The sequence below is a fragment of the Suricata suricatta genome, chromosome 13 (genome assembly GCF_006229205.1).
Source record: "Suricata suricatta isolate VVHF042 chromosome 13, meerkat_22Aug2017_6uvM2_HiC, whole genome shotgun sequence".
Lineage (NCBI taxonomy): Eukaryota > Metazoa > Chordata > Mammalia > Carnivora > Herpestidae > Suricata > Suricata suricatta.
The window spans coordinates 18,882,078-18,894,435 of NC_043712.1; the positions used below are offsets into that span (position 1 = coordinate 18,882,078).

At 55.8% G+C, this 12,358-nt stretch overlaps 1 protein-coding gene across 1 annotated transcript in view; it reads left to right on the forward strand.

Annotated features, from left to right (window-relative positions):
* WHRN (whirlin) overlaps positions 1–12,358 on the forward strand; it is a gene marked incomplete at its 5' end in the record, with an annotated part of 90,478 nt that overhangs the window by 30,265 nt on the left and 47,855 nt on the right. The window contains one exon of the mRNA XM_029920581.1: positions 3,738–3,863. Coding sequence (XP_029776441.1) covers positions 3,738–3,863 — 126 coding nt within the window. The remainder of the gene's footprint in view (positions 1–3,737; positions 3,864–12,358) is intronic.

Genomic DNA, 12,358 nt, shown 5'->3' on the forward strand with positions numbered 1-12,358 from the left:
GGCCTCCTCTTGACTCTCTCCTCCCAGAATCTTCGGGTCTCGGAGCTGGAGAGCCCAGGTTGGGGAGGGGAGCGACGGACTACAGGCTACCCCATGAGCTGGGCTGCAGCCTTGTGTGGGGACCCCAAGCCCTGAAGTCAGAGCATAAAGGAAGGGGTCCACTCTGTGGGCAGGGTAGGGGGTCTGGATGAGAGCTGCCCACTCTGTCCCCAGCCCGAGTCACTGGCCTCCCCCAGGTCTGAGCCCCCTGCCTCCTCCACCTCACCACTGTCTCCAGGTGCACACCCTCTTCCTGAAGGATCCCCAGGTAGTAGCCCCCTCTGGGGGCCAGTAGTCTCCTGGCCTAAAGCCCACGCTTCGTGGCCTGGCGCATGGCCCCCCACTGGCTACTCCTGTCTCTTTCCTTCCCTCCCCATCCCACTCATGCTTCAGCTAGACTAAACCCTGTGGGTCCCTGGAGGCCCGGCTCTGTCCCGGTTCTGAGCTCTGGACACATTCCTGCCCCAGAATATGCATCATCCCTTCCCCTTCCCCAGAATGCCCCTCTAGGCCTTCAGGGCTCGGACGTCTTATTTCTGAGACACTCTGCCTAAGGTCAGGCTTCCCAGAATGGATTCTGGGACCAGGATTTCCCTGAGGAGGTTTCTAGATGTGTGCCTGTGGTACACAGAATGATGACGGTGGCCCAGGATGCCCACGGCCTCTTCCCTGAAGCCTAGGAGGATGTTACCTTCCATGTCCAAAGAGACTTTGCAGATGTGAGGAAGGTACGGCTCCTGTGTTCTCTAGGTGGGTACGGTGCAGCCTCAAGGATCCTGAGAACAAGGAGGCACGGGACGCAGAGACAGAAAAAAGGTGACATGCCGCCGGAAGCAGAGAGAGGTGGGAAGGTTCTACCCTGCTGGCTTTGAAGATAGAGGAGGAGTCATGAGCCCAAGAAGGCAGGCCGTTTCTGGAAGCAGGAGAAGGCAAGGAAACGGGCTTCCCTAAGACACTCCGGAAGGAACGCAGTCCTGCCGACTCACTTTAGACTTCTGACCTCCAGAGCTTTTAGGATAATGAGTCTGTGCTGTTTGAAGCCGCTATGTGGGTGGCCGTTTGTCACAGCAGCAGTCCCGTGCCCTGGGCTTGCCGCTGGTGACTCGGCTGTGACACCCTGGCCAGTCCCCCGGGAGCCCTGGGGCTGCGCTGGTTGCACAGCGTTGTCCCGCATGGAGGCTGGGCTCTGGCTCTTTCTTCGCCTGCCCCCTTCTCCCAGCCCCTGCATGGAAGCCACTGGGGGAGGGGGGACAGTTCCTGGCAGAGCCCCCGCTGTGAGCCACCAGCAGCCAACACGGCCAGTACCCGCAGACAGGGACCCTGTCAGCTCGTCCCATGGTCCTGCACCCAGCGTGAGGCCTGGCACCGACCTTGGAGCAGTGCACCTGTTCCCTCTGGGAGGACAGCTGTGCAAGGCATCCCCAGGCTTGCTGGAGAGGGCCACTCGGGAGATGCGAGCAGCAGCCGGTGTTTTCTGAGTGCCAGGCATGCGTCTAAATGCTCCCGGCATGCGGACCCATTCATCTCCAGCGACACTACAAGGACACCGGTGCGCCTGCTTCCCGCAGTTTTGTAGATGAGAGAGCTGGAGCGCAGAGGGCTGGGGTCACTTGCGCAGAGGGACACGCCTAGCAAATGTTACTGCCAGGATCAGACCTGAGCGGTCTGCAGAGCCCGCACACATGACCGGTGCCCTGTCCCCTCCCAGACACACGGACCTGCGTGTGAGAGCAGACCGTGGGGGCCGTGCACCCACGTCACCTGCGAGCTCTCCCAGCCATGGAGCTGGGTCCCAAGTGCCGGGGTGTTATTCCCAAACCCATCCTCAGAGCCTGCTGCTTCTGGAACATCCATCTCTCTGATGTTTCTGGGTGACTGTTCCCAGGTGCGCCCCAGGAACTATGAGGGCCTGATGGACGCTCTCCTTTCTAATGTGGTCTTCCTGTCTCAGGAGGAAACCGGGAGCCACTGTGGCCTGGAGGGGGCTGGGGCCACCCCCAGAGTGTGCAGTCCTGGAACCAAATGCTGTAGAGGCGCTCTGTCCGTGGGGCTCTCTCCGAACAGCTGTCTGCCAGCCTGCAGGGGTCCACTGTGGCTGTGTGGCCCTGTCTGGTTTTGCCATGTGCAAAACGGAACCAGCAGCGGCTGCCACGTACCAAGCACTCACTCTGGGCCAGAAACTAGCCTACCTGTGTCTGTTAATGTGGTCCTTTCCATAGTAACTTCATAAGGCTATTTTCACCCTCCTTTTATAGGTGGGGAGGGTGAGAAGGCACAGAGAAGTTAAGTAACTTGCCCAGGGTCACACAGCGGCCCCCAGCTCATCGGGCAGTTTGGACTTGAGTCTGTCCTCTTCACCTTCACCCAGGGTGGTTAAAGAATTAAGTGAGATAACATACGTACAAGGCTTTGGATGACTGGACAAAGCTCTGGTTAATTCTTAGATGAATAACTTTTTGGAAACAGAAAGCTGGTTGGATGGCTCCCCTAACTTCATGACATTTGTCCTCCCCTGATGCCGATAGGTGCCCACGCTGTCCTGTGAGGCAGTCACACTGTGTTTTCTTCGGGTCCCTTATGTCCCCCTTATGAGGGGTATTTTCGGTCATACTGGGGTAAATTCCAGCGGTTCTGGGGCCGCTTCTCCTTTTCCATAAATCCTCTCATCCCCAAGGCGCATTGAACCTGTACGTCCCTCCACGAATCATGAGGCCTTCCTGAATCCGCCCCCAGCCTCCCTGCCTGTCGTCCTAGCCCCCTGGCCGGCCCTCTGCATGCCCTGCCCTGGCGACACTGACTTACTTCCACATCCTATCCTAAGCAAGGCGTGCTCCCCTACTTCTGACCTGTAGCTCTGGAAAGCCCCTTTCACCCCTGCCCTGCCCTTGCCTGGTTGAAGATGTCACCTCCAGGAAGCCCCCCAGCCACTACCCTCACCCCCAGTCAGGGCCTTGCACCTTCTCTGCATTCTCATGGCCCCATGAGCCACCCCATCTCGCTCTGATCACACTGTCCCGTGAAGGTCGGTTTACAGGTCTTTGTGCCCCTCCGGTGAGACCCTTGGGAGTAGGACTATGTCTGGGTCATCTCTTGGTCCCCCCGCCCAGTGCCGGCTCCGCACTCAGCCGGTGCTGCCAGTGTTTGTAGAAGGAAGTGCAGCTGAGGCAGTACTACTGTGACCCATTGGGGTGCGTGCAGGGCAGCAGGTCCCTGGGGAGGCAGGAGACCCCTGGTTGTGGGAGACCTCCGGGGAGGAGCAGGGGATCCTTAGGTGGCAGAATGGACTTAGCCTTGAACCCACGGAAGATGGGAGCCTGAAGTCAGAGCAGGCGCTCCCTGGCTGAAGGGTGTGCCGGATGGGCAGGGGGGTGTGTGTGGCCCCCACGGTGTGAAGCGCACATGAAAACCTGGAATGTCCAGGCTCTCTAGGGTGTTAGTGTCAGGGGTGCCCTCCTTCATCGCCTTCCCCTTACTGGACTGACAGCCATGGCCCCGGGAGGGAGCGGGACTTCCCCAAGGTCACTCAGCTAGTGGAGGCAGAACTGGGGCAGGGGATCTGGAATGTTCCAGGCCGGAGTCTGTGTGCCTTTCGGGGTAAGTCACGGGCTCCATAGCCTGCGATGCCACACACCCTCCCCCGCCACAAAGTTCCTGTCACCCTCCAGACCCTCCAATGCTGTCTTCTGTCCCTCCCACAGGTGAACCTGGTGCTGGGGGATGGCCGATCACTGGGCCTCACAATCCGAGGGGGAGCTGAGTATGGCCTGGGCATTTATGTCACCGGCGTGGACCCGGGCTCCGAAGCAGAAGGCAGCGGACTCAAGGTGAGCAGCCCAACTCCCACGGGAGGGGACGGGCGCCGGGGCTGCCCACGTGGGGGCGAGGGCCCAGGAGCCTTGCGTGGAGCTCTGTGCAGCCGGTTTCAGTCAGACCTCCCGCGAGGCAGTCGGCACCCCACCTTGGGGACTGGCCCCAGCTGGGAGCCCCCCGCCCCCGGGCTGCATGCCTCCCACTGGTGACCCCGAGCAGCAGGACCCCCCGCCAGCCTCCGGGGCCCAGGTTTCCGTCCTCGGAGCAGCACAGCCTCCCACGTGGTGCTAGCCTGCTCTTCTCGGCTGCTCGTTTGCAAGCACTGCTGACGGCTCTGCCGTGGCCTTGACCTCGGGTTCGTTCTGGAGCCTTGAGAGAGAAGAGCAGAGAACCGGGAGCTGGGTGGGGGTGGCACCGAGCAGCGCCCGGTCGGCGTTCCATCGGGCAGCCAGCTATTCCTGAGATAATATCGTTTGCTCTCGCTGGGTGCCCGGCGCCGGTCATTGACTTCACACCTGTCTCATTGAGCCTTCGGGCTGCCGCCCACGGTGTCCGGTCGGGGAGGTGGACGCGAAGAGAAGTCGAGGCAGCCATCCCAGCCGATGGCTTGCAGAGCAGGGCTGAGCCAGGCGTCTTCATTCCGTGGTCTTGGCCGCTGCCCCGTACCCCTTGCTGCCAGTTCTCGCTCCAAGTGTTGGGGGTGTGACAGTGCGTGAGGCAGAGGCGAGGACCCTGGGCCCTGGAGACAGATCACCTAAATGAATGGGCTAAATCTGACGCCAGGGAAGCCAAGGCAGCAGCGACGGGAGCAGGAACCCTGGGCACAGGAGGCATCTGAGCCAGCCTTGTGGAACGAGACAGGTTGGCGTGGAGGGGCTGGGGAAGAAGGGGGCGTCACTGAGGGAGCCCCTCGAGGTCTGAGCATGGGCAACTAGATGGCCGGGGAATGAAGCATGAGATGAGATGTGTCTTCTAGCCAAGGGCCTCGAATGTCGCACTAACTTTCGGAGAGCCGATTCTCTAAGCACACGCAAAGAAAAGGCCCTGATAAGGTCATGGCAGATCAGGGTGGCGGTCAGGAGAGACCGTGCTGTGTCCTGGTCGGCGGGCTGGAGTGGGCAAGAGGGGCCTCGGTCAGCTTCTTTTAGGACGTGGGATGTAGTGGGAAGAGCTCTGGGCTTGGAGTCTGGAAGTTTGAATCCCAACTTCACTGTTTCTGCTCTGATGGCTGTGTGACCTCGGACCGTCCCTCTGTGTGTCTCTGCTTCTCTTCTTTTTCCCAGATATGCATAAGAGATACAGGTGAGAGGAAAAAACTGACAATAACGGTAATAAAAACATTAGTGTCTCTGTTACGGGCTGCATGCTGGTGTCCCCCACGTTCGTATGTGAGTCCCTAACCCCAACATGACCGGGTTAGGAGGTGGGGCCTCAGAGAAGTGATTAGGTCATGAATAGGAGTCGTGTCCGTAGGAAAGGGGCCCCACAGAGCTCCCTCCCCGCAAGTGAGGACAGGAGAAGTGGACTGTCTGCAAGCTGGAGGGGCGTCCCCAGCAGAACCCAAGCGGCCGTGCTTGCGCCTGACCCCAGGCTTCCAGCCCCCACAACTCTGAGAAATACATGTCTGCCATTGATAAGCCACCCAGGCTGTGACACTTCGTCATAGCAGCCGGGACAGCCTGAGACAGCCTGCTGTTTGTCCGGCTCTTCGTGCCGTTGACTCAAGTACCCACAATACCCCTGTGGAAGTGTGTCCCTCGATTATCCCATTTTACAGGCACAGCGGCTGAGACTCAGAGAGCCCCACAGCCAGTGCGAGGCACAACTGGGACTCCTGGGCGGGAGGCGGGGTTCTGGTTCTGGAACCGTGCTCCTCTCAGCCGAGCTGGGCGGGCGACAGCAGCCCCATAGGTGCTGGCTGGGTCTCGCTGGTTCTGCACGGCCCTGGGTCTGAGCCCAGGCTGTGCTCTCAGGTAAAGACGACAGACACTTCGAGGGACCCCCAAGGAGAACCATTCCCATAGTAGTCAGTCTGTGTGCACATTTGGTTTAACAAGTTTGCTATTTTGGAACAATTTTATTTTTATTTTTTTAATTTTTTAATGTTTATTTGAGAGAGAGAGAGAGAGAGAGAGAGAGAGAGCGCGAGCATGAATGGGGGAGGGGCAGAGAGAGAGGGAGACACAGAATCCGAAGCAGGCTCCAGGCTCCAAGCTGTCAGCACAAAGCCCGACGCAGGGCTTGAACCCACAAACTGTGAGATCATGACCTGAATTGAAGTCAGCTGCTTAACTGACTGAGCCACCCGGTGCCCCTGGAATAATTTTAGATTTACTGAGAAGTTACCAAGGGATTTCCCACTTATCATTCGTTCAGCTTTCTCTCGTGTCCGCGTCTCCTGTAACTATGGTGCATTTGTCGGGCTAAGAGGCTGACATCGGTCCAGTCCTGTTCCACAAACCACACGCTTTCTTCGGAGTCGCCAGGTTTTCCACAAAGGTCATTCACTCGAGCGTTAGGCACTGCATTTGGCTGTATGCAGTTTTAATTCCGTTTATTCCGCCCCCCACCCCTGGACCACCACCAAATTACAGAAAAAGATGAGTGGCAGTGTCTCAATGCAGAATGCAGATTTTTCTTTTTTAATAAATGAGGGAGGAATTTGGGGAGAAGAAAAATGAGGGCTGAGAAAAAGGGATGAAGCCAGAGTGAGAGTCTTTTTTGACTTGCTACACAGGCAGGATGCAGATTTGGCTCTGAGCTTCCTGGCAGCCAATGCAAAGAGAGAGAGAAGCAGGTCAGTGATGTCCGTGAGATGAAATCAGACCAATGTGCTTTAGAAGCCTTGTGATTCCTCTTCCTGAGGCCTGAGAGCAGTTTCCCTCTGGTCTCTCTTGGAGAGAATGTCCCTTGGACCTGAGCAATGTTCTTAGTGACAGGAAATGTCTGAGCAGATTCCACGCTTAGTGGTGGATGCGTTCTGATGGTGTCCACGTTAAAAGAAAGGGGGAGGGAGCATAAAGGATGATGTGTTGGAGTCTGGCCTGAGAGCACCGAGTACATTATCTCTTTCTGTCTCTGTGCGTCTCTGTCTCTGCATTAGTCTCTCTCATTACTGACGGATGGTAGCTTTTATTATCACATCGTCTACTTACTGAGGAGTCACCGTGTCAGGAACAGGGCCAAACGCTTCACGATGTGATGTGATTTTTACGACACCTGTTTCACAGGTGGCAGATTCGGGAACAGTGTTCAGCAGCCTCGCACCCAGCTAAGAGGGGCTAGGTTTGCACCCTTACCAGCATACTCCACTTTCTTTTTTTTTTTTTTTAAATTTTAATGTTTATTTAGTTTTGAGACAGAGAGACAGAGTGTGAGCAGGATAGGGGCAGAGAGAGAGGGAGACACAAAATCCAAAGCAGGCTCCAGGTTCTGAGCTGTCAGCACAGAGCCCGACGCAGGACTTGAACCCACAAACTGAGATATCATGACCTGAACTGAAGTCAGATGCTTAACCAACTGAGCCACCCGGCGCCCCCACACTCCACCTTCTTAACCGCTCCTCTCCACCGCCTCCTGGGGGGAACAGGTGTCATTGTCTCTGGTTTACAGCAGAAGAGATGGAGGCTCAAATACTTTCTAATGTCAGAGCTGGGATTTGAACCAGGCCTGAAAGAGCCTTGTGCAGGGGAGGAGCCCTAGGCCCTGCCGCTGACCAGCTGTGTGAGGGCAGGCGTGTCCTTTCCTTCTCTGCGCCTCCGGCTCCCTGCTTGGACAGTGAGGAGCTGAATAGTCAGGCTAGGTGATTTCGGTGGCTCTCTCCTAGATGCACACCTGTCTCCCCGGCCTGCGAGGGCCAGAGGGTTCCCAGACTCCAGGAGCATATTCCATTCTCCTTCCCCTGCTGCTTCTCCTTCCCTTCTTTCCATTTAAGCAAATATCTTAATCTATATCTACGGAGGACTCCTGCATGTCAGGCACTGTGCTCGCTCTGTGGCTTCTGAGCTGAGCAAGACAGACACAGTGTCAGTTCCAGGAACTTTCCCCCCAGCGGGAGGATGGGGCGCGGTGGGGAGGCAGCATTACACAATCATTTGTCGAATCAAACATTCAGGGTAAATAACAAGACGGCAAAGCACATGGACCATGTGGGTGTATAACGGGGGAGGCCAGCTCTCCTCCCGGAGATCTGGGAGGGCTTCCTGGAGGAAGAAAACTTTCTGTTGAAATTCAAAAGAAGAGAAGGAAATCCATGCTGCGAAGGAGGACATGAGACTTTCCGGCAGAGAGAACAGCAAACGCTAAGTCCCTGAAGTGGAATGAAGTGTTCCCGGAAGCGAAGGAAAGCCCGCATGGCTGAACGCAGAACGCCAGGCGGGGGAGAAGGCGCGAGACGATGCTGCCAGAGAGAACGGAGCCAGATCACGCGGGGTGTGTGATTCACCCAAGGCTGCGCAGCCATGAAAAGATGACATTCCAGGTCAGCTGTTAGCCATGCGGACGGATGGCCCAGGCCTGTTACGACGTGGAAGGCAGGCTGCAAAACCTCTTCCCTCCCTTGCAGAGCTCATGCAGGCTGCAGGTGCATGTGAAAAAACGCGCCGAGGAACAGCCCCGAAGACCGGCTCCGAAACATCAGTGTGGTTGTGCGAGAGCTGCAACACTGCCGATGACCTTGCTGTTCTTTACGTCCCGTCTCAGGGTCCCTGCGTGAAGCGAACATCCGTGTTCTCATCAGGAAAACAGGAGCACTAAAGCCATTTCCGTCTTGAAACACGGCGGCAGAAAGATATCCCTTCCCTAGGTTTCTGGTCGCTTCTCCTAGCGGGCAGGCGAAGGCTCTATGTGCTCATAAAAGGCCTGTCTTCGGAGAGGCCTTTCCTTTTTCAGCCCCCGCTGCGGTTAGGCATTTTCCGTTCCCTGCCGCCAGTTCGCGCTGCCCCCCAGGTTCCCTCGAGCAAGCGTGCTAACACCTGCCTACACGCACTCGGCGTCCAGCGCTGACAAATTCCGTTTATTGCCAGGCCAGAAGAATCAGGCGTATTGAAATGGAATAAAGGGGCTCAGCCCTGTGGGTGGTGGAGCCAAGAACAGGCTTTATTTGTCAATAGGGCTCCTTGCTGCCGTGCGGAGCTTTCCTAGCACGGAAATGCTGCCTTCGGCGTGGCCTCCAGCTGCTCACTTAGCTCCTGAGGGCCGTGGGAGCCCAGCGGAGGGCGAGTCAGCTGCTAGGAGGAGAGGGTCCCCCGGGGAGGTCAGGCCCTTCCCAGCACTTACCCTGGGGGGTGGCCGGGATGGAGCGTGGAACTTTCCAACCCTCTCAGTGGGGACCGACGCCCCCTTCTGCATTTACCTTTAGGCCTCTCTTCTTCCTTTGCACCTGCCCCACCAGCTTCTAGCCCCACCGCAGAATGGGCTGTGAAACCTTGTTTGTTCCCTTGAGGACAGCCAGATTGACTGGCATTAAAAAAATTATAATGACGGAAGTTGCTAGTTATTAACCAGTTATTATGAGTCAGGCACTGTGCTCTATAAACACTTCAGATACACTCCTACGTAACCCTTCCCTTGGCCCCATGGCGGGCATGATTAGTGCCATTTAATAGGTGAGCACTTGCGGCTCAGAGAGGTGCTGTAACTTGCTCAGCATCACACAGGGATCTGAGGCCCCTGGCCTTTCAGGCCCTCCAAAGGCCATGTGCTCTACTATCACCTCCCTAGGACCCTAATTTGACCAAATATCAAAAGAATGCATAGAGTGCCTTAACGGCTCCGTTGGTTAAGTGTCCAGCTCTTTTTTTCTTTTTTTTTTTACATGTTTGTTTATTTTTGAGAGAGAGAGTTACAGAGCATGTGCAGGGGAGGGTCAGAGAGAGATGGGCACACAGAATCTGAAGCAGGCTCCAGGCTCCGAGCTGTCAGCACAGAGCCTGATGTGGGCCTCGAACTCATGGTCCATGAGATCATGACCTGAGCCAAAGTTGGACACCCAACCGACTGAGCCACCCCGCGCCCCAAGGGTCCAGGCTCTTGATTTCGGCTCAAGTCATGATCTCAGGGTCATAAGACCACACCCTGCATCAGGCTCCATGCTGAGCCTGGAGCCTGCTTAAGAGTCTCTCTTTCTCTTTCTCCTTCTCTCTCTCTGCCCCTCTCCCACTCATGCTCATGCGCTCTCTCTCCCTCTTTCTCTTAAAAAAAAAAAATAAAGGATGCAGGGAGAGGAAATGAAGGACATTTCTTCTTCTTAGAAGTCACTGAGCGTCTCAGGCCCAGTGCGGTCGTCCTGATCGGGCCTGGCCAGCCTTCACCCCTGAGGTTGTCCCCGGGAGGCCCCTCTCATCCCCACTGGTGGGAGCAGGCTGCCTTGCTGGCTGGGGTTCATCAAAGCAGGCTTTCCGTTCCCAAGAATGTCCCACTTTTTGGGTCATTGCTGTGCCGCTTGCGGCTGTGGGACTGACAGTGAGTGGCCGGTGCAGCGTCGTGTCTCAGTGGCTGGGGGACCAGCAGCTGCCTTGTGGGTCTGTCCTGTTTGCTTGCGTGGGAGCCCACACTGGGTCAGCGTCACTGGTGATGCCGGCCGGGGGGCAGGGCTGGCCCTCCTGGGATGGGCTTTGCCAGTGTCTCCTCTGTAGACCGAGCCTAGGCAGTCCCCCGTTTGCTGATCACCCACCAGCAGCAGGTGACCTTCCTACACGTGTCACCTCTGAGCCCTCATCACAGTTCTGGGGACCCTTTCATCCCATCATTAATTGGGGTTACTTATTTCATGACTGTTTTTGTTTAACAAAGCCTGGCTGTTCTTTAAACACTGTGTCTCTCTGACCGAGACAGCCTGGCACACAGTAGGTGTTCAGGAACTATTTCTTCACTGAAGGAATAAGTCTGGCCAAGGCAGAACCAGGCCTTTTGATTCCACATTCAGTCTTGACCATGGTTTCATTTGCATCCTGGCTTGAACCCAGCATAGAGCCTGCCATTTTTTTCTTTGTTTTTAAAGGAACAAATCCCACTAAGACGTGTTAGTGACTGTCACCCTCACCGGGAAGTGAACTGAGCAGTCAGACCCTTACCTTCAGAGACACCCGCCTTGCTGGTGAAGGCAGCTGAGTAGCAGCCACGGCCCACAGTGGGGTTTGCTCAGAGCAGGGGGCGCCCTGTGGGCATCGGGTCCGGCCCTGGGCTCTTCCCTGATGGAGAGGAGGTGGCAGGAATCAATCTCTGCTGACAGGTCCCAGCCTCCCAGCGTCCCACCTTATCCGTGAGGAGGTGGAGGACCAGCCGGAGGGGAAGGGACTGCTCGAGGGTCATGGGGAGGTGGGCCAGGACCCCCACACAGAGCCTCGGTGTCATCGGGCACCTTGACCTTGCCAGCTGACGGTGTTTCCATGCTTTCCTGAAATAGTTCTGCTGCGGGACAGCAGCTTTGGCAAGCTCTCCGAGGCTGCTTCCTGCTTCCTGCAATCGTGGCGGCGGAAGGGGTGCGGCTACTATAGATTACTTGTTCCAGGAGGAGCTTTGAAGGGTGTTTTTATTTGCGATTGTGCCTGATTTAATGGCAGTCCTAATATGATGGCAAAAAATTTAGTATTCGTAGTTATATAAGCCCGGACAGTCGAAAAACACCTCAGGTCATTAGGGCCGGTTGCAAACAATTGTCAGCCTATCAGTTCTGGAACTTAAGTGAATGGACCAGTTTCCTGAAAGAGGTAGACTGCATTCAAGAAAGATAGCTAGAAAAACCTGGAGTTCTCTACGTGTGTCAGACAAAAACCATCCCAAACAGAAAACCCAGGCCCAGACGCTTTCACCAATGAACCTTTTTGAACAGTTAAGGAAAAAAACAGTTAAGGAGAAAATATTTCCAGTTTCTTCCTGGAAATAAAAGATGAGGCAGAATGTTTCCCAGCTCATTTGATGGGGCCAGCGTTAAGTCACACCAGACACATACAACACTGACCAGTACCCTCCGGGACAGGCTGAGCACAAAAATGCTCAACAGAGTAACAGCAGATCAAACCTTATAGTCTGTGAAAGGCATGTTTACTGTGACCAAGTGGGGATTTCTTTATCTAAGAAATGCAAGCCTGAGTCAGCATGTGAAAACCAATGTTGGGGCGCCTGGGTGGCTCAGTCTGTTAGGCATCCGACTCTCAGTTTCTGCTCAGGTCACGATCTCGCGGATCGGGAGTTTGAGCCTGCATTGGGCTTCTTGCTGATAGCGCGGAGTCTGCTTGGGATTCTCTCTCTGTCCCTCTCCCTCTACCCCTCCCTACCCCCTCCCCCCAGCTCGCACACACATTCTCTCTCTCTTTCAAAATAAATAAGCGTTTAAAAAAAAATCAGTGTGATTAGCAGATGAAAGGAGAAAAACCATAGGAACAGAAAAAACAACTCACAAAATTCAGTGTCCATTTATGTTAAAAATTCTCGGCACAGTGGGAATCAAAGGGGACGTCCTTGACCCAGTGACAGACATCTACACAAACCTGCGGCCAACGTCATGGTC